The sequence below is a fragment of the Salvelinus namaycush genome, chromosome 22 (assembly GCF_016432855.1).
Source record: "Salvelinus namaycush isolate Seneca chromosome 22, SaNama_1.0, whole genome shotgun sequence".
Lineage (NCBI taxonomy): Eukaryota > Metazoa > Chordata > Actinopteri > Salmoniformes > Salmonidae > Salvelinus > Salvelinus namaycush.
In genome coordinates, this window is record NC_052328.1 from 14,024,966 (window position 1) to 14,048,133 (window position 23,168).

The window sequence follows — 23,168 nt, forward strand, 5'->3', positions numbered from 1 at the left end:
AATTCAGTATCACACTATGACAATGCAGCAGTGTTGTTTCATCATCCCTGTCTACAGTGAGCCCTACCATCATCATCATCCCCCACAACCGCCAGTCAAAGCTGATTACTATGGAGGAAAGGCATTATCCCCATCAAATCCCCTTGTTTGAGGCCTTTGTGCCTAAATGAATTTCTAACTGGCCTATATCCATCCATGTTATGACATTCTATTGAGAATTTTTTGCAAACCTCCACATCAATACATTTTAACGCCTCTCTCCAGTGTGCTTAGGGATGTTATGGACAGAGTACCAACCAACATTATCCATATTGTGACATTCTATAGGACAATCTTTCTAACCTTGTCTTAACGCCTCTTTCTTTGTGATGTTGTGGATTGAGGGTACAACAAGCCAACGTTAAAGGCACAAAGTCTTAGACACAGAATCTCTGCATGACATGTCACAGAACGAAAAATAGAGAGCAGGAATTTCAATGCCCATTCCGGACCAGCACATTCATGTACGGTAAGCATAAACCAATCACTCGTACAATTCACATTCAGTTTCGTTGGTAATCAGTTTCCAAGGAGACCATAATCTTCTCTCTCACTGATCTGAGTAATCCAGTGAGGCAGGTTTCTGATGTTGGGGTGCATAAATGAAAACAGACATTTACTGTTACCCCCTTTCAGTGCTCCATTCCCATAGGACAGCTAAATAATGAGTGGAACCAGGGATGGATATCGCGATCAATCTCCCGAGTTGCTAAGTGACAGGGACAACAGAAGCCTGTTTTTCCAGTGTATCTCCTACCTCTAATACATCTACTCCTGTTACACTTGAACCCCTTGCTGGATATATGCTTTGAGGGCATGATACAATAGTTTAGGGCACAGTCCGTTTCAATGTTGATTAAATGAATTATATCATTGTGACGGCAACTGTAAGTAGGCTACTTACACTTTTCATTAGCAGATTGCTGACCCTGTTGCAGTCATCATTGGATGCCACAGAGGACAATGGAACGCAGGCTGGTTCACTGCTGGACCATGCCAAACGAACGCTGCATTGCTGGCAATGATAACATCTCGTCTGCTATGCAATCCGATGACGTAGAGAATCTCTAATGCCGGCATCTAATTCAATTAGGGTTCCTTTTTTTAATCGCCGTCCCCTTTCTCTGGCAATGAAGGCATTTCAGCCATGAAAATCTAATTTGAGCTGCAACAGGATCTTTCGATGGAGCTCCAATTTCATAGGTTTTACTATTGTGAGAACATTGGATGGTGTGATATTGAAAAGGAATTGTGCATACCTCATGGAAAAGTACTTTCAATGATTGTCAACGTCCACCAAATGAATACATTAAATCATTCACGAATGTAAAGTATTTAGGCTTTTCTGTTTGTATTCATATCAGTTAATCATTGGAGGGGAAAACTCGAGCTGGACTAACATTTTAAAAATGATCCTCAACTGCAAGTCCAGGATGAGTCATATCAGTAGGGGGAACCCTTAGGTAAGAGCTACTGTTCTAATCTTCCAAGGTAAATGTGGCTGAATGTTTAAAACGGAGCTGAACTTCCCGATTTAGCCTCGTTTTCCGGCTCGTTCATTATGAAATGCAGCTTGTTTGACATCAAATAGCCCATCTCTGTAATTTGTTGGTCCCTAACTAGCCCCAATGTAAATGGGACACTATTTTAATGTTGCACGTCTTTTAGTTGTCTCAAATACTTGTAATATTTGTATATGAATTTCTACAATTTATAGTTGGTTTGAGGTTAAACCAACGCGTGTGCAACTTTGGGGCAAGACAGGGTTGGCTTGGATGGTTGACAACATGTAAACGATACTTAGTCTCCAATGTTTATTGAAAACAAATACATTTGCACAATGAGGACTTGTCTCATACATCGTTGCAGTTGTTGGTTAGCTAGCAAATGTTAACCATATTAGTATTGACGTGACAAAACACCTCAACTACATGGTATCGAGAACAAGATTTAAACGAGCCACCTACGATTCCCCACATTGCCGCTTATTTTCATTGTTGCTGGATATCTGGCCATCTAGTCACAACACAGACTTCTGCCCCATTGAAGCTCGCGCATCGTTTGTGACGTTGTCAGCTAACCAGTCTACGGACATTTTAAAGGATTGGCCCATTTACTGATGGTCCCTAACTAGCCCCATAGGGATATCAAATGTCAAACCAAATTGACCATTGTCCTGACGATAGGGTCGCGAGCAGCTGCACTGCAGCTTGGGTTATATGGGCAGGTTTGAAATCTACCCAACCCAAGGAAAACTGTTTCAGTACCCTTCATTCACTGAAATATTTTTTTTCCCCATCTCGCAAATCTCTGTTTTGGACGAGACTAACATCAATTATCGTATTTACACTTTGTAGTCAATTTTGTCACTAGAATACATGTTTGACTCGGATGCCATATAGGCCGTTTTCAAAACAAGAAGTTTATTTTTAGGGGCAGTCGCTCTTTAACCTCTTAAAAGGAACAAACCAAGTAAAAATGTTGAGGTAACATTGCTACATAACCAGACCACAAATTAAGTTTAAAATATTTAATTTGTTTTAAAATATACATCAGTTAAATTCAGAAAAAAATGAGTTCAGTTTTAACAGTCTTTTGTATAATTCTGTCCAAGTAATTTTTCTGAAGAAAAAAAAAATCACATGATACATATACATGACCATGGAAGCATACACTTACATACAAATCAAAGGAAATCTACAAAGCTACGAATGAACAGACACTGCATCAGGAGAGCGATAATATGCAACCAAAGAACTCAAAGGAGCACACTTTTCTTAGTATGAGAAAATAATCTGATTGACACTCTTAACTCCATGCAAGACTGGTAGACAGGGTTTGGTTTGGGACCAACAGTTTCCTCGTAATGGAAAACATCAGGTACCACAGACTGCAGTGTGTCCCCTAGAATCAAATTATAGGTATAACAGTATTAATCCCCAATAAGCACAATCACACCATATATTTTAAATGGCACCTGCAGCCAAATAAAAGTCCTGAATTAGGCATGTGTATTTGAGAGTATTTAACATGTATTTCATTCATGTCAAAAGGATCATTTGACAACTGAACACCATAAAAGGAGACGTGGTGAATAATAAACAGCAATGGATGCATACGTTGATGTGACAAGACAGCATCTTTATTAGTATTCATGAACCATCTCATTGCAATAACACTACCCTTGGGCAGGGACTGGCTTTGTCACCTGGCAGAAATGAATGCTGAGAGAGCGCACAAATGCAGCTCAGAATGTATGATTACACTATAAAACCTGCTTCTGTATTCATATGTAGAGCCGGGGTTTTCTAATTGCATAATGTAATACTTTACGCTCCAGTTAGTCAAATATCAATATTTCCAATAAACCCTTGGCACTGTGTAAATATTGTATTGGAGACAAGGCTCCTATGAACAACTGTGACTGGCTGTTTAAGTCATGCTCTGACTAAAACCTACACCTTAAAATTAACTGTGAGCTACCTGTTAACGGTTACCGTCACAGAGGGATTATCAGTGTGTTTATTCCACCGCATCAGACAGAAGAGGAGCGACGAAGCTGACATTTTTTAACATTTCAGACTAAATCTTAAAAAGCTCCACATGACTGGAGCATCCTGGGAAGGTGACCTTGGATCAAAGAAGAGATGTGTCGGACGGAGATGTGTTCAATTATATTCTTGAAAGAGGAGTCATTAAAGTTGCAGGAGACCAGATGTAAAGGCCTATTTATAATGCTGGGTACATTAGAGCCCCCCCCCCCCCCCATTTCAATTTTTGTATTTGCACAAAACCTTGTCTACAGCACATCTGATGAGACCATTAAATATTAAAAATGTACATTTCCAGTTTCAAGACCATGACAGACTACCATTCCTCCTTTCTCTTTTTGAAGTATTAGAGACCTATTTCTGAGTGTAATAAAACATGAATAATTTAACCAAGGGTTGTTACAACTATTAATTACGGGCTATTAACAGCACATCTAGACATAACGGAAAGACCAATAAGCAGACTAAGCAAAATAAAATAGCTAAAATAAAAAATTAAATAAATGTTTAAGGCTGTAAATGGGTGGTGACATGAACTGTGTGGATTTGTGAGCCCTCAGTCCCACGTCCCGGCCCGTCACACAACAAAATGGAGTTGAATTATTCAGGGTTCAGGAGTGAAAGCTTCCAACATATTGGATACATTATGTGGAGAGCCTTTTATACCGGAATATGGGGACTCATCTCACTCAGGAGGGAATACAGCTCTCAAATATGACCCCAGTGACTGGCAGCGGCACAGTACTATACAGAACAATGTTTCCATTTCCTTGATATGTCTTGTACTTCTTGGTCTAAGAACAGAGATTTTAGGGGGGACTGAAACTCACATCTACAGGTACAGGGAGATGGCAGGCTCAAGAGACATCAAGGAGGAATCTTTTTTCCCCAGGCGGTTTCTGTGTTCCAGCATGCACTGCCTGCCAATGGACTTGAAATGATATTACATCATCATCAGCCCATAGACAGTGGCATGAACATATAATACCAGACGGATTAGAGTCTGACTGACACCATGTGGACACGAGCATGTCTGAGGGTTGAGAACACTGCACCAGGCGTGCAACTGTATCCTGGATTACTGCCTTATAACGAATGCAACTGCAGAGCTCCCACTGTGAGCGGTCAATCTAGGATCAATAAAACAACAGGACTGTATCATAGACTTCATAACCACACAATTAAAGAGCTGTTAGAAAGGCCAACAAAAATAAATCACTTTTTTCCCCGTCAGTAAATCATCCTTGTGTACTAAAGCTACATAGTTGAGTGTCTGATGCTGAACAAATGGAATTAAAATGAACACATGAATTCAACATGGCTGAATGCAGAACGCTAAGTCAATTGAATATAATGGACCAAATGAAAAAAAAAGTACACAAAATCAATTCATAAAAATCACAAAAATAATAAATCTCTTGATGAATGAATAAATATTCCCTATCCATATAAAAGCATGTGGATGAAAAAGTAACTACAGTGAAAGTAAACGTTACATACTGCATGCCATTTATCAAATCCAGTTACAAGTATGACATCCTCGGTGAACTCCCACAATGGAGACTGAGTAATACACCAATCCAAATACTTTCCTGGTTAGGATATTGTCAACGGTAGAATTACCTCAAATCTCATCATCAACCAGCTGTCATACCTTTTGCCTTTGATTATTCCTTGTCACTTGAATGTTCTGGACACATGTACTGTAGCTGTATGAGATACAAATACATTACCAACAGAAGTGGTACACAATGAGAATTGAAGGCATCTTCAAAGAGAATTACTTTCACCCAGAGCCCAATGAATACTTGAAAAACACATCCACAAAAATGCCTGGAGAAGGATGTCTTGGTTCTTCCAAAAAATACTGATGCCATATGGGTCTTCCATTGTAATACCCCATGTACAGTAGAGTTACCAATAGTACTACCGGCCTGTTTGTTTCTTGAAATGAAAATACAGCGTTGACAAAATCCAATGACAGAACAAAAGTGAAATGATCTTCGATTATAGAGCCAATGTTATATCTCCATTACTAGTTATGGAAATAATATTTACACACAATGACATAAGTTGCACTCTGAACACAGAGCTTCAGGTTATAGGGGTGTAACGGTTCACCAAACCCAAGGTTTGGTACGTATTGCCGTTTTGGGGTCATGGTTCGGTTTTACAGCGGGGAAATGAAATCAATTGTTGTTTATTTAAGAAATAATGATCATGAGTCATAATACCTGATGAGAGCACAATCAGGAATAACACTTTGTATTTTCTTAAATGAAAACACACGATTACTCATCAACACTAAAATAAAGTGCAATATGCATGTAAAATCAATATGTAAACATGGCTCAGACATTGTATAGGCCTATGCTATAAGCTTTTCTTACAAAGAGAAAAATATGAACACTTGTGTGACTCATAAAGAGGGCCTGTCTGTAGCACGGTACTTGTCATTTCCCACTCCGGGGTAATGTGATGGGCTGTCACTTAATAAGTAGCGCTCTGTAGCCCTGGAGGTCCCTCCATCTGTAGTAAGCGCAACACAGGGTGGATTGGCCAATTCATTTACAACTTCGGTTTTAGCTTGCTTATATAGAGCGGGTACTAACTACCTGTTTGCTGAAATGGGTACGAGAGGGCGAAGATCGTAACGTTGCTCGAGCACTTTTACAAGGTGCTGAAACCCCTAATTTCCTCAACCACCGAAAATGGGCGCATATCCGCGGCTATAAACATACCTATCGCTCTTGTAGTTTCTTTGGCCGGTCAGAATCAGCTGTGAAGGGTTTCTTGAATGTAGAGGGGAGACAATTTTTTTTGGGGTGGGGGGGGGGTCGTTTCCGTCTTGCTCCGGTGGTAGGAATACTGGGGTGTTGTTGGCATAAATGTGTCAACATGTTTGAGACGTTGGCAGCTGCATAGGCTCTTCTCGTTGAGCAGTGGCGACATACTCTCCCTGTCCATCGCTGTTGTAATCTACTAGGAAGCAAACATTTTCCAAAACTGGAAATTTAAAGGATGGAGAATCCTCCTGGTTTATCGACCACACCACTCGCCATACAGAACTAGTTCCCGGCTGCGCCTCACAAAAGGACGGTTTGAAATGCAAATTAAGATAATAATTTTGATTGCAATTTTGAGATATAATATATACACTGCTCAAAAAAATAAAGGGAACACTTAAACAACACAATGTAACTCCAAGTCAATCACACTTCTGTGAAATCAAACTGTCCACTTAGGAAGCAACACTGATTGACAATACATTTCACATGCTGTTGTGCAAATGGAATAGACAAAAGGTGGAAATTATAGGCAATTAGCAAGACACCCCCAATAAAGGAGTGATTCTGCAGGTGGTGACCACAGACCACTTCTCAGTTCCTATGGTTCCTGGCTGATGTTTTGGTCACTTTTGAATGCTGGCGGTGCTCTCACTCTAGTGGTAGCATGAGACGGAGTCTACAACCCACACAAGTGGCTCAGGTAGTGCAGCTCATCCAGGATGGCACATCAATGCGAGCTGTGGCAAGAAGGTTTGCTGTGTCTGTCAGCGTAGTGTCCAGAGCATGGAGGCGCTACCAGGAGACAGGCCAGTACATCAGGAGATGTGGAGGAGGCCGTAGGAGGGCAACAACCCAGCAGCAGGACCGCTACCTCTGCCTTTGAGCAGGAGGAGCACTGCCAGAGCCCTGCAAAATGACCTCCAGCAGGCCACAAATGTGCATGTGTCAGCATATGGTCTCACAAGGGCTCTGAGGATCTCATCTCGGTACCTAATGGCAGTCAGGCTACCTCTGGCGAGCACATGGAGGGCTGTGCGGCCCCACAAAGAAATGCCACCCCACACCATGACTGACCCACCGCCAAACCGGTCATGCTGGAGGATGTTGCAGGCAGCAGAACGTTCTCCACGGCGTCTCCAGACTCTGTCACGTCTGTCACATGTGCTCATGTGCTCAGTGTGAACCTGCTTTCATCTGTGAAGAGCACAGGGCGCCAGTGGCGAATTTGCCAATCTTGGTGTTCTCTGGCAAATGCCAAACGTCCTGCACGGTGTTGGGCTGTAAGCACAACCCCCACCTGTGGACGTCGGGCCCTCATACCACCCTCATGGAGTCTGTTTCTGACCGTTTGAGCAGACACATGCACATTTGTGGCCTGCTGGAGGTCATTTTGCAGGGCTCTGGCAGTGCTCCTCCTGCTCAAAGGTGGAGGTAGCGGTCCTGCTGCTGGGTTGTTGCCCTCCTACGGCCTCCTCCACATCTCCTGATGTACTGGCCTGTCTCCTGGTAGCGCCTCCATGCTCTGGACACTACGCTGACAGACACAGCAAACCTTTTTGCCACAGCTCGCATTGATGTGCCATCCTGGATGAACTGCACTACCTGAGCCACTTGTGTGGGTTGTAGACTCCGTCTCATGCTACCACTAGAGTGAGAGCACCGCCAGCATTCAAAAGTGACCAAAACATCAGCCAGGAAGCATAGGAACTGAGAAGTGGTCTGTGGTCACCACCTGCAGAATCACTCCTTTATTGGGGGTGTCTTGCTAATTGCCTATAATTTCCACCTTTTGTCTATTCCATTTGCACAACAGCATGTGAAATTTATTGTCAATCAGTGTTGCTTCCTAAGTGGACAGTTTGATTTCACAGAAGTGTGATTGACTTGGAGTTACATTGTGTTGTTTAAGTGTTCCCTTTATTTTTTGAGCAGTGTATATATATATTTTTAAAGTGTATTCATTTGTGTACACAGTGCGGATCGAACCCAGGTCCCCGTACCAACCGGTTCAGTACAAATACGTGTACCGTTACACCACTAGTAGGTCACTCTAGCTCAGAGAACACAAATACATTGTCTGTTCTAGATTATCATTGTCATAATATCTCTATAAATAGTTGAGTTAACACCTCTGGCATAAAATGGTTGCTTAAAAATAAAAAGGCCAAAATGTAAATTATTTGAATGAAGAAGTGATTGAAGAAATAATAAAAGTGAACACTTTAGGATAATAGAAAGACAACAAAAAAAATCTATGAAAACTGTATTTTTGTTATCTAGAAAATAAACTTTGGAGTGAGACCTAGAATTCCTGGAATCAAGGGTGACCTTCCTAGTTGTTGTGTGGTGGACCAGAGAAGAGAGCCCTTAAGAGTGGGTGCTCAACAAACCAGTGCACACTGCAGGAGCTTCAGAGGGGGATCAGAACAGATCCTTTCTAGGCATTGGGGGGTTACAAACCCCTCAGACAGAGAGGGATAGGCACTGAGAGTCTGTGTGGGGGTCCGGTCCACCATCCACACCAGACAACAGCATGCACTTGCAAGTGCTCATCCTCTCCCCCATTCATCGATGGAGGAAAAGTTCACATGTTATCAGATGCCTGCATGACATAACATTTCTCTGGGGGGGGGGGGGGGGGGGATTCAAAGCAAAAGAGAACAAAGGAGGGAGAAGGCAACGACTCCATCCATATTGTCTGTTTTCCAGTCCTGCATATCAACGATCATCTCAAATGATGAGCTGAATCGTAGCTCCATCTGGGCTGTTCCATGAAAACACACTGGCTGGATGTTTACACACAGGAAATGACACGGTATGGCTATATCCTGGAGTCGCCCTTCTTCTCCGGCAACAGTTCGGAGTGTTTGAGAGACAGAAAAACTAACCCTCTGTAGGACCCTTTGTTCTGCTACTGGAGGGGTTTGCAGCTCACAGTGGCAAGAGAAGAAACGCTATGAACTTTGCCGTTCAACTGGCAGGCAGGCATTGCACAGATCTCCAAAGAATCAGCACTTGAATGTGGTTATTAGAGAATGTGCATATTTCCTGACGAAACTCATGAGAGACAGCAGCACGGACAAAGGTAGGACCAACACGTAGGTATGTTGGTCGACTCGAATCATCCTTCCTTGCTGGTAAGATAGAGTCCACAGAGCAGAGAAGAGTTAGTCTGTCAGACGACATATGAAGTGAGAGGAACAAGTCCCCTAGTCTCAGTCCAGCAGGTTACCATGCTCCTGTGCCCGGGTCAGGCTGTCTTTGCGGTGCAAGTGGTGGACTCCCATCCTCTTTGGGCTTTTCAGGGGTCGGCCGGGGGTGGTAGTGGAGGAGTTGCCGGGGAGGGGAGGGGTATTCTCTGTGTAGTCCTCTAGCCCTGCCAGGACCCTGGGTACTATGACAGGGAAGTCCTGGGGCAGGATGTCTCTCTCCTCTGCAGAGCTGCCTACAGACCCTGTCTCCTCCACAAACTCATTCATCTTGGCCTCCGCCAGGCTGGTCTCCACAGTGATGGCTGTTGACACGGTGTCGCCACTGGCGTCGTCTTGGTCGTTGTCCAGGGCCATCAGCAGCTGCTCGCTCTCCTCTGTAGAGAAGTCTGCTCCGTAATGCCCCCTCCTGGTGCGGAGGTCAGCCATGCTGCTGGTGTCAGTGTCCAGGCTGGACTCTCGGCTAGCAGTCCAGCTGCGAGTGGAGGACCCCTCCTCCCCGTCCGAGTAGGCTCCCTGTAGTGCCCCCCTGTGGGATCCCCCGCCCCCTGGCTTGCTGGTCCGGGTCCTCTCCAGGTCCTTGACCGTCTCGCTGCTGAAGGAAGTGCGGTTGACCAGGGTGCCCTCAGAGGATGGTGCCATCTTCTCCACAAACATACGCTGCCAGTTGGCCAGCAGGTCCTCCTCAGAGCTGCCTGAGCTGGCGAAGGCGCTGGGGGGCTGAGGGGGGCTGCTGAAGGGGCTGGACTGACTGGAAATGGGGTCTGCTGTGTCCAGCTGAGTAGGTGTGCGGCAGGGGTCACGCTGCCCCCCTCCCCCTGAGGAGGAGGAAGCACCAGAGCGCCAGCCCCCGTCCGACACAGCGGGGCTGTTGGGCACAGTGCGCTGGCGCTCGTTCTCCTCGTCGGTTTGCACCAGGCTGAGGGAGATGGCCTGGCGCGTTGCGTAGGTGCAGTTGGGCAGGGGGCTGTTCTTGGGGATCTTCACCTTGTCGTCCGAGGAGAACTCGATCACCTTGCGGCCGGGGTAGAGGGGATGGGGCGGAGGGGGGGCTGGGTAGGGGTTGAGCTTCTCAAAGGCCCCACCACCCTCCTCTCCTGGCTGGCCATCTGCTGACAGGCTGCTCTGGCTCCGACACATTCCGTTCTGCTGGAGGAGCTCTTGTGCCTGGTTGCTTTGGGCTGGGACTCTACTGCTGTGGCGGGGACCCCCATTCTCTCGAACCCCTCTTCCTGCCTCGGCCTGGGGCCCCGTCATGTCCACATGCACAAACACGTCCTCTGCCTGGGGTCGGCCTGCGCTGCTGCTGGACTGGGCAGAGTTGAGCACCAGAGGCTCAGGCTTCTCCAGTACACGGGCGATGACGGAGGTGGGCACCACATCGGCAGGCGTCAGGCTCATGGTGTCGGAGTCCTGGCCCTGGGCCCCCTGGGAACTCTTATCCGGCAGACTGGCCTTCATGTGCTTGTTCACCATGTCCTGCAGCTCATAGGGCAGCTGGAAGACAGAGGAGACACAAACATAAAAACATGACATGTTCCAGACAGGCAAAAAAGACCATGTCAAAATCAAAAAAGTTGAAGGCTATTTTAAACTAGAGTCCCGTGGTACACTAAAGTACTACATATTACAGAGGTAAATTGTATAAAAAACATGGTACCAAATAATGAGAACAACTCCCAACTGCAGAATCTCCCAATGCCCTCCATTAAGTGGAACGACTTTAAAAACCTGCATCTCACAAGGGCTGACAAATCTTTCTCGACTTGCGCTTTTAAAACAGCCTGTGAAGCCACTAAGAGCTCGCAGTGGGAGTATTTACAACCTCATGTCAAATGCAATAAGCCTTAAAACTTTACCTAATAACTGAGTAACAAAAACATAGCACTCATATCGCTCCTATGCAGGGACTTTGTGCTCCGATCCAAATTAGAAAGCGGCACATCTCAGTAGGATATGAGTGGAGTTAGTATTGTCAATAGTTCCAGATTATTTATAAAAGAGCTGCTATGATCCTGTAGTGGATCAGTCTCCCTGTGTAAAAGCAGTGAGTGACACTAACACATGGCAGCCAGATCAGACACGACACTGAATGGAAGAGAACGCAGGGATCTATCTGGTGGGTTGCCTTCAGAGAGGACTATCTCAACCTCAATCAGCGCTGTGAAGGAGACTGTCTCCTGCTGCCTTTCTTCCCTGGCCACCAAATGTCTCCTTGTCCCCGACTCCCCATTCACAGGAAATGAATAGCAGAAAGAATGAAAAAAAAAAAAATCTCTCACCTCTAATGAGATAACTGAAGGGTGGCGAGAAAGAAAGAGAAAGTGAGTAGAGAGAGTAAAGGAAAAAAAGGGCAGGCATCTAGGGCCCTTCTATCACGGTAATACTGGGTGTGAAGAGGCAGGGCAGAGATATTGATTTGTGGAAAATGGGCAGAGAGAAGAGGTGATTCCACAGCACCCACTGCCTGATGCCCTAACGATCCTGGTGAGCAACGATCGGACAGCCCGCCCTCCTCCCGTTCACTTCCTCTGGTCAGCCGGTCGGGGCCGGATCAATAAAACAGCACAGGGCTGCCAGGATGACCCCTGAATTTTATATGACATACCCCTGACCTCTGGGCCAATTACGTATAGAGAGCTAACAGGCTGCCTAGTCACAGGTCATAACCAATGATGTATATACACTAGATGACTGACAAGGAGCGCTGTGAAGCCACTGCGCCTCCATCTTGGCACTCACATTTGTAAAAAATAAAAAAAAACATTTTAGAAGGTATAGAAATGCATTTATTAATGTCTAGATTTGTTTTTTCCACGTTTATTCTAATAGACACATTAATGCATACTTTCAAATTTTATAGTTTGAGCTAAACATATACAGTGCATTCGGAAAGTATTCAGACCCCTCTACTTTTTCCACATTTTGTTACCTTACAGCCTTATTCTAAAATGGATGAAATTGGGTTTTTTCCCTCATCAATTCACACACAATTCCCCAAAATGACAAAGCTAAAAAGTTTATATAAAAAATAAATAATTAGATGTCACATTTACTTAAGTTTCAGACCCTTTACTCAGTACTTTGTTGATGGGGAGCGTCACTTCAGTTATTTTCAGTTCTCTCCAGAGATGTTCGATCAGGTTAAAGTCCGGGCTCTGGCTGGGCCACTCAAGAACATTCAGAGACTTGTCCCGAAGCCACTCCTGCATTGTCTTGGTTGTGTGCTTAGTGTTGTTGTCCTGTTGGAAGGTGAACCTTTGCCCCATTCTGAGGTCCTGAGCGCTCTGGAGCAGGTTTTCATTAAGGATCTCTGTACTTTGCTCGGTTCATCTTATCCTCGATCCTGACAAGTCTCCCAGTCCCTGCCGCTGAAAAACATCCCCACAGCACGATGCTGGTTTTTGCTCTGACATGCCTTGTCAACTGTGGGACCTTATATAGACAGGTGTGTGCCTTTCCAAATCATGTCTAATCAATTGAATTTACCACCAGGTGGACTCCAATCAAGTTGTAGAAACATCAAGGATGATCAATGGAAACAGGATGATCAATGGAAACAGGATACACCTGAGCTCAATTTCAAGTCTAATAGAAAAGGGTCTGAATGCTTATGTAAATAAGGTCTGTTTTTTTATTTGTAATAAATGTGCACAAATTTAAAACCTGTTTTCACTTTGTCATTATTGGGTATAGTGTGTAGATTGATGAGGATTTTTAAAATGTATTTAATCAATTTTCTAATAAGGCTGTAATGTAACAAAATGTGGAAAAAGTCAAGGTGTCTGAATACTTTCAGAATGCACTGTATGTAAAAAATATCCTAAAAGTATACTTTTTCCAAAGGTTCTAATGTTAATGTCTCCACTACAACAACAAATACGTATGTCCTTTAAACATTTAATTGAAATACTGTTGATTTACGTTAATTGTTATGCTGTTCCTTCTGGGGAGTGACAATATGGCCAACCGGTGGCTTCAAACCCTCATTGGCCAATACATAGCATCAGCAATCCGAGGTTTATATACAGTACCAGTCAAAAGTTAGGAAACACCTACTCATTCCAGGGTTTTTCTTTATTTTTTACTAATTTCAACATTGTAGATTAATAGTGAAGACATAAAAACTATTAAATAACACATATGGAATCATATAGTAACCAAAAAAGTGTTAAACAAATCAAAATATATTTAAAATTCTTCAAAGTAGCCACTGTTTTGCCTTGATGACAGCTTTGATTTGTTTAACACTTTTTTGGTTACTACATGATTCCATAGTTGTTGTCTTCACTATTATTCTACAATGTAGAAAACAGTAAAAATAAAGAAAAACCCTGGAATGAGTAGGTGTTTCCTAACGTTTGACTGGTACTGTACATCACTGGTCATGACGAGCTAACAAGCAGCTACGCATCACGTCCATGGTACTGTGGTTTTGGAGCCTTAACTAAAGACACGCAATAGCTGTAGCAAAAAGTGTTACATTATTCAGTGAGTTAAAGACCTTTTTAGAGACCATTCTTTCCTATAGAACACTGGCTGTATTATTACAGGCACTGCAGGCAATCACTGTGACGTAAATCTGCACGGGCCCATTGATGGCCACAGTCATGGTCATTTTACATGCTTTTGTATTAACTGCTTGTGCGCTGAAAATGTTACCAATTAGCATAAACGCATCAATAGAGGGCCAGTTTGAGGCAAAGTGGGCATACTATATATGGCATAATGCCTGGGTAGACAAAAGCTGAGCTTTCTCATAGAACAATTACATGTGCAGCAGTGTGAATTGGTGCTCACAGACAGCCAATCCACTCTAGCGAGTAGCCTCAGGACTGGGCTGCTGGGCAACTTCTGCAATGCTGTATAATTGACTTGTTTCCTTAGGCAATCTTCAGAATTCATTAAATCTCCCACAGATGGCTGCTGCCCGCCTGATAAGATGATTTGTATACACAGCTTCGTTTCAGACCACCTCCCAGGGAGCAGCGCATCTGGACACAGGATAACTCAATGCTGTCTGTCTGCCTCTTTCTGCCCTCCTGTCTGTCTCCTTGCCTGTCCTTGTCCATTCTGCAGGATCCTTTCCCAGGAGGACGCCGTAACCATGGTTATCCATGTTGCCCTTTGGTGTGCTTTTATCGGCTGGTGTCATGCTTCCTCTCCCCCTTTCTGATTCTCTCCTAATGGATGATGACTGTCAAGGGGAGGTTTCCTAATGGTTAATGCTTTGATTTTCGAAAATGTGTCCTCGTCTTCCAAGGCACTTTACTTGTTTTGCGAAAAAGAGTTTGCTGCAACAATTAGACTTAGATCTCAGTCGGTAGACCCAGTACAAGAACTACCAAGTTCTGCTCACTAGTTTCTTATAAGTCCTAAGTAGCTAAGTTGGTCAGAGGGTGATGCTGGAAACACCAAGATATTTGAAATTCCAAGATGCTTCAAATGTATGCACTCATTGTACCTTAAATCGCATGTGGGGGGGGGGGGGGGGGGGGGCATCTTCTATGTGGCATATAAATACACTAAATCAGTCTCGCAACCTCAGACAAAACATGGGGGGGGAAATTGCTGGCTCACTAAGGGAAGTCCATACAATCAACAAGTGTTTGAACAGGCTGCACAACGTGGATGCCTTTGACTACTTGAGCAGTTTAAAAAAGATCATGTGAAATGTGTGTTTAAGTACTAAAGTTGCCTTTGGTATAGAACCACCAGGTAAGCAAAACACTCACTTTCAATTAACACATGACAAATATAGGAGAGCATAAAATAGTTCCCTCAAAGCACAAATAAGCTGATCACAAAACAAGGGAATAAAATGAGGCGGATCTGCAGTTTGAGGCAAGGTGTTACGTTCCCCAGCAGTAATACTGGCTGCCACACATCCTGTAATGAATTACGGCAGGACTGGGAGATATATTTCTGCTCAGATGAATTATACTTCTCCTAAAAATAGCCCTGGCTCCTGTCACGGCCCTGCGGCGACAACCTGGCTGGCGCATCGGTAGTAATAGTCCTCCGGAGACCAGAGTATCAGTTTATTCATCTACAGTGCTGTCTTAATTCCTAACTGAAGGTGTTCGAGCCGGCAGGTAGCCCTGTGCATCAATGGACTGGAGAAAAGACCCTAAAGTCACTAAGCCGCACCTCCAAACACTGTCTCTCATTTAATAAGGGATTGGATTGTTAGAGCACAGGTAGTGTTGGACTTTGGCACTAAAAGGGAAGCTGCTCACACTAAATGTATTTATTCGAGTCTCAGGGAGTGAAATAGGAATCTAATGGATTGTACACCTGAGAAAAACATTTAATCTAAGAGAAATTCATAGCACAACACTTTGATTGAGATGGATTTGTTTATTCATACTGACTTCAAGTCCGTTGTTAGCTGATGTGTTGATTACCCAGCAGTCTGTGGTTTAATAGCTCTGATAAAGCCAGTGTTGAACTCAGTGGCTCTTGATTTAGTGGAGAGACATCACTGATCACATTATGGGCCAGAACCCAGAGGTGAGAACAGCGACTGAGGTGCTTCAAGTTTTCATTGAAGTCAATGGCAGGTCCAAACTAAGAAAGTATTTCTGGTACTGTACATCGTCCACCTCAGAGTTGATTGGTCAACACTCAAAAAACACACAAAGGCCAGGAGCTGTGATAAAGCGGCCAGGAAAAACACTGCTTTTTTTTTTTACCCTCTCCCTCTTTCTACTCTCTTTGTTTCTCTCTCTGCCTAGTCCTCTGACGCCAGGGTCAGACAAGTCACCCAGGCGACCGTTCTCTCCCCCTCTTTCTCTCTCCCATGTCCAAGAGTGTCACTGCGGAGGGCAAAACACAAAGATCTAACAGTGCCACCATGACAAGTGGAAGGCGTTGCATATATGAGACGTAATCATTCACATCATACGATCAGAGCTGTACTTACATCTGCAAACTTGTGGTTTCTGAAATGGGACTTATTGCACTTCAAAAGCTGCACGGCCAAATTGCAATCTTGCCGATAGCGCTCCTGTCAGGGAGAAGAATAGAACAAAGGGGTGAAAGGGTCGGGGGTATAGAGAGAGAAAAGGATAAAAAAGACAAAATGTTAGAGGTATACTGGAAACGTCCATTTCTCACAAAGCACTTGGACTTTGATTCTCAGAACGGTGGTTGATCTGTTCAAGGTCTCAATTTTCCACCCCCCCCACACTTTGGTTCTATACTATACATCTAACTTCATATCTGGTATGAGATAACTCAAAGAGGGACAACACCCACGTTCAACTCCTCCAGCTTGTCGATGGTGTTCTTGGCGTCCAGGAGTTTGTTGGTGAGCTCCACTATCTCCTGGTCCGTGGTCTTCTTGTCCCTCTCCACCTTACGGAGCTGCAGACGGATAATGGTGGTGGGATGCATAACATTAGAAAAGCAGCGTCATGCATCACTGGCGGAGGGATAACCATAGCCAGCACTAGCTGCAGGACTCTATGTTTAAGTAAGCACACATAGGGATTTCCTTATTGATTACAGCTAATGCCTGTCACCTCCAAAGGCTGTTGCTAGCCACTCAGCTCAGCGGTGTGTTGAGAGAGAGAGAAACCAAAAAAAATGTACAGCCGCAGAAAATGTCATAAAAAACGATCGATGGCACATTATGAAGTGACAAAGTGTGAGCTCAAAAAGGACTCTGGGTCTGAGTCTGTGCCGAGTCACCCTAATAATGCGGTTACTCCCTCTCGCACTCACGCCATACGTTTGGGGAATACAATAACCTAGAACTGCAGTCAAACAGCTGGGCAGGTGACACGCTGTTGTATCGTTAAGAGAGCCAGTGAATCGCTTCAGTTAACATCCAGCTATGAGAATAACACTAACAACAGGACAGATGGGTTATGCAAAAATCCATATTAGGCAACAATTGATCAAATACTCTGTAGCTTCAGCACTAATATTATCTGATGCATCATTATAAATCAGGATTAAAGGGATTTTCTAATATAACAAGATGTCTCGGATTCCAGAGGTACCACAGGAATAGCTTGTGGTCCTGATTGGCTATGGTGAGTGTTTTTTTAAGTAACCATGACTTAGCCAACAAATTGGGATTGCTACAGTAGGGACTTCACACTATACGTGCAATATTTCTCAAGTTTTAACAGGGGAAGGGGAAAAAAACAGTTTCTCTGGGCTTCGGTACGTTCTCTCGCAGAAAACAATCCCTAAACCGCTGAGCTGGAGAACTTCCAGACCAATTAATAGTGCGTGCGGATCCAGATGCTGTGACTCCTCTGTGTGTGTGTGTGTGTGTGTTAGCTAGCGAGCAAGCACAGGCCCAGATCGTTGCATTAATATTCACCACAGGCTCATTATTTGTTATTTTTTAATTGAACCTTTATTTAACTAGGCAAGTCAGTTAAGAACAAAGTCTTATTTACAACGACGGCCTACCGGGGAACAGACTGCCTTGTTCAGGGGCAGGACGACAGATTTTTACCTCGTCAGCACGGAGATTCGATCAAGCAAACTTTTAGTTCCTGGCCCAACGCTCAAACCACTAGGCTACCCGCCCCCCCATTAGAGCCTCCAGTGAGCCCACTGCGTGGGGTTTGGATCTGCACTGTCACCCTGTGAACAGCTGAGAGAGGCCTGGACCACGGCTGCTGTTCTGACCATCTGCTAACACAATATCAACATCATTATTGGTGAGCACACCAAGCACAATGTCTTAATCTGGGGGGTGGTCCTCCCTGCATCTTCTTTCTGACATTGTCCATTTACGAGCTAGATGTTAACTGAAGCCTGCACGGAAGTCAGCACTGAGCAGCTCTGTCCAGTTGTTTTAGAGGTCGTGATCGATCGCGCAACATGATTGAACTATGAAAATAGCAAGATCCAATCCTCAGAGGGAGAGGGTGTGGTCACCACCGCTAAATCACACCTGGTAGAAAAGAGGAACCGTCATCCATCTGTCCATAGAGAATCAGTGAGAAAGGGAGTTACTGAGAGACGTATAGACAGAATGAGACGCAGACTGCATCTCCTGCTCCACTGGCTGCCATGTCAATAATTAACCAATTTGCTTTATATATGCTAAACTGAAGAGGCTTAGGAGGAGAAATACCAAATGCACACAGAAATAAGCCAGCCAGCCATTGTGATGCAGAGAGACAGTTTGACTGGGCAATGCCACATCCATAAAACACCATAGTGATCTCTTCTACAGCACTTGTGCTGCAGAGCGTAACACGCCTATGGTAAAGGGGATATACAGTCTACACCGTCCTAATATTGAGTTACACCACCTTTTGCCCTCAGAACAGCCTCAATTCGTCGGGGCATGGACTCGACAAGGTGTCGAAAGCTAATCAACAGGGATGTGGCCCACGTTGACTCCAATGCTTCCCACAGCTGTGTCAAGTTGGCTGGATGTCCTTTGGATAGTGGACCATTCTTGATACACACGGGAAACTGTTGAGCGTGAAAAAACCATCAGCGTTTCAGTTTATGACACACCGGTGTGCCTGGCACCTACTACATTACCCCGTTAACAAGGCACAAGTCTTTCGTCTTGCCCTCTGCATGGCACACATACGCAATCCATGTCTCAATTGTCTCAAGGCTTAAAAATCATTTTTTAACCTGTCTCCTACCCTTCATCTACACTGATTGAAGTGGATGTAACAAGTGACATCAATAAGGGATCATAGCTTTCACCTGGTCAGTCTACGTCATGGAAACAGTTCCTAATGTTTTGTACACTAAGCGCACAGAGAGGTGGGGGACTTGAAAACTAAAAGTTTCAATCCCTGGGCACACCCAGAGATACACATATCGCCCAGCCCCTCATGCCCAACGCAACCCCCATGCATAGGGACCATAGCAGAGCTACACAGACAGGATGATCGACTGCGGGACATCTAGAGCAGTTTGCCAGGACAAGACAAGAGGATGGAGAGACTTTCCTAGTTCAGAGGCGACAAGCAGAGCAGTAATGAACATGACAACTGCAATAAATGCTCAGGGGGAGGATGGAGGGAGGGAGACGGGAGAGAAATAGAAATGATAACGCAACTGCGTAGACCCAGGTTTGACTGATAGCAGCCTGATGATGATGAGACAGCCCGTCACGAGGCAGCAGCATGAGAGCGAATGAGAGAAACAGACAGAGAGAGGGGGGGGGGGGGGGGGGGAGAAAAGAGACGGATGATGAGAACAAAGACAACACAGAACATTTTGGTCTCTTCTTTTGGACACTTGGCGAGATCTCCCGTGCTAATATGGTTTCTGATTGCGAACTCCTCTAACGCAGCACGTCAGAATAGGTTGAAACAGGCCTGTCATTTAAGCCTCGACTGTTAGACAGTGGTCCATAGGCCTATTCCCAAGTCACACAATCAACAGAACCGGGAAAATTGCATCAATTTAGGCTTAACACAAAAATAATGGAATCCACAAGGATGAGGAAGTATTTGAAAGCTGTGTGCTAGGGATGGCGGCGAGTACGCGATAATTTGATTCAAGGTTTGCAATTCGTTTAATAATTGAATCCAAAAATGTACAAATGCAACCATTGTGCAGGTTAAATTAATAAGCAGTGACCGACAAAAATGTCTAACTGTCAAATGCTGTGAAAACGCGTAAAGTTTTGTTTTCCGTTGTGCATCAGAACAACCAGTAATTGGAACAATAGATAGCATACTGCAAACGTTGTGAGTTCAGCCAAGTTCCACGGTAACATGCAAGAACTCAAAAATGATGAGTACTCAAACACAGACATCGTTTTAACTGCCTATCCCTACTGTGCATTTTTAAAGGCCACCGTTGACAAGGTGAATGTGGGGTCAGAGCATGTTTTGGGCAGAGTAATCCTCTGGCAATTGCAAAGAGATTACCTCACATCAGGGCCAGCCTCACTCACACACACACTACCAAATCACCTGTCCCAAACACAAAGCTCCAACCGGCCCATCAGTCCTCGATCGTCTGTTTTCCTAAAGCTACCTCCTCTACAATGACAATTAACAGGGCTGGACTGAAGTCAGAATTAGACAGTAGAATGTTTGTAGATAATTCCACAGTACATCTGTGGTGTGAATCCAGTCTGGGGAGGGCTAGCCTGTGGGTAATGGGCAGTCAAGGGGGGTGGCTTGTAGTTGTGCTCAGATCACTTGCCATGCGGAGAGTTGGCAGTTACACACTACACCAAGCAACATCCTTTATTTCCCTGTCAGTGTAAAACAGAGCAGCTTGAACTTTGATTTTGTCACACAGCTATCACAGAGGGCAGGGGATCGTACCACAGCCACCAGCAAAGGATCACAGCGAACTATTTCGACATTAGTCAATCTACATATTTATGGGAAATTAATATTTGGCCAGTGGGAATGTTTGCTTTGACTAAACGTGATTGGATTAGAAAGAATAGACACAGTATGCACACGCATACACATACCACCAACATACACACACAGAGATGGGCTAATCAAACAACCATCACGCATGTGTAAACAGCAGCATACATATAGAGAACATAGATGCATACTTGATGTCCTGACACACAATATCTGATTGGTGGTTGTTAGGTTGTATGGTTGATGAGTCGTATTATAATCATCCAATAAATGTACAGCATCATACATAGTAACCTATGTCTTAAAAGGGACAGTCTGGGATTTGACATTGTGGGAAAAGAGTCTCTTTGCACATAAAACACCTGGTTGTCACCTAGTGTGGTTGGGGAGCGTGTGTGAGCTCGCGCACACAGACACACGTTTGCCTGGGGGAATAGCAGAGCTGTGGACCTTCCCATCTCCCAGAGGGGCTAGCAGAGACATGGGTGATCGAAAGAATTGACTTGAAATGAAAGGCCAGATCATTCTGTGCTAATCCCTTGCAGCACTCTGCACCACAGAACCTTCCAAAAGAGACCCTGAGGCATAATTAGCTGACAGGTGTTGGATAATGGCATAATGAGTGCTCTTAAATTATGTATTTTTTTTTAAACACACCGCTGTATAGGAAAGGTTCTTTCCCAATAAAGAATAACTCCACTGACCTGGCATGCTGGGAAACTCCTTCGACATAGAAACCTTTGGACATTGTAGTGTTTGCAAATCTACAATACTTTTGACCAGGGAAAGGTCAAAAGGAAAAGCAGTATTTTGGGAAATGGGAGTGCAGGTTAAGTTGTGTGTAAATGTTTCCTTTAAAAAAGGTAGTCACCAGAAGAACATGAAATATTTATGGCCAATGAACACCTATAGATAAGCAAAGAGGGCAGGTGGGAGAGGTGAAAGGTTACCAGGGAATGAAGCTTCTCCTCCAGGTCCTGGTTGGCCCTCTGGGAGGCGGTGTAGCTGTTCTGCAGTCTGTGGAGGACAGAATGTGTCTCAGTTAATAGTACCGTGTCTACAGAGCTGAGCCCCATCCAGATAGAACACGTATTGGAAACCCACAGATGCTATGCTGCAGAGACTGAGACACAGAGTCCACTGGTACAGAACGTAGCACTGCAGTAAAATAACAACTCAACCCTTTTCTTTTTCAGTACAATCGCCTCCCATCATAGTTCAAATTACACGGTTGTCTTCTCTTGTACGTCTTGTCTGGTTGTCAAATGAATAATTCAGATTGCCATATAGACCAGAATTATCTCCACAATGAGGCACCAGAAAACGGGCAAATCCTGCAGTACAAGTATGCATGCAGTTCTCTTGGCAGTCACATCCATGCACATTTAGTTCACTTTATTTCCATTGCTACTCAACAGCAGCGCGGTATGAATCCTCTCAGACTTAATGAAGCCATCAGAGTTTTACTCGCTCCGGTTTTCAACAGGTTAGATATTCGGAACAAATTACGAGAGATGGGAGGAAAAGGGAGAGAGGGGACTGTATTAAAACCATTTCAATAGGACCAATAGCAATTACTTTCCCACTATCCACTGCCTCCTAAATTGGCTAGATAAATTCCTCCAAAAAATGAGAGGTTGTGTATTTCATGGAATGCAATTATGGAGAAAATTTAAAAGGGCTAAAATGGCAACATACTGATTTTCCACATAGCTTTGCAGGACATGTTTGAGATGGGCCCTGCAGTCATGTACTGAATAGGTATTGACGTTCCTGTTGTTTAGAACTCCTGATTGTGCACCACCTTCATCATCAGTCACGCTCACAATGTGTAATGGTGAGCAACAGTAAAGAGGTGTGGTAGTCCAGAAGTTCAGGGCACTAAAGTACGCCACACCTTAAGATTTCAGTAAGCGTGAATCATGATAAACTATGCTCAAGTCAACTCCCTTTGAGACTTTAAAAAAAAACAAGAAACAGATGTTTGGAGAAAAAAATCTGCATTTAAAAAAAAAAGGTCTCATCACTTGGTGATTGTTATATTACAAATATTGCCTTTGTATGGGTTCAAACCCCATCTCACAGAAACCCCAGAGGGTATGAACGCAGGACTGTCGTCTGAAAATCCAACACCTGAAATCCAATCGAAGTCTAAGAAGCACACAAATGATGCTCACAAAGCACTCTGCCCGTCACCCTTTCCACTGAGAGCAGATTACAAGGCCAGAGTCCATCAGCCTGTGATCC

The 23,168-nt window shown here is 44.3% G+C and overlaps 1 protein-coding gene across 2 annotated transcripts in view; it reads right to left on the reverse strand.

Annotated features, from left to right (window-relative positions):
* Positions 1–8,294: 8,294 nt before the first annotated feature.
* tjap1 (tight junction associated protein 1 (peripheral)) overlaps positions 8,295–23,168 on the reverse strand; it is a 73,855-nt gene continuing 58,981 nt past the window's right edge. For both annotated transcript variants that reach the window (XM_038960430.1, XM_038960429.1), the window contains 4 exons: positions 21,872–21,938; positions 16,849–16,956; positions 16,514–16,597; positions 8,295–11,085 (listed from right to left, as the gene is read on the reverse strand). In XM_038960430.1, the coding sequence (XP_038816358.1) occupies positions 9,595–11,085; positions 16,514–16,597; positions 16,849–16,956; positions 21,872–21,938 (1,750 nt within the window). In that variant the 3' untranslated portion in view covers positions 8,295–9,594. The remainder of the gene's footprint in view (positions 11,086–16,513; positions 16,598–16,848; positions 16,957–21,871; positions 21,939–23,168) is intronic.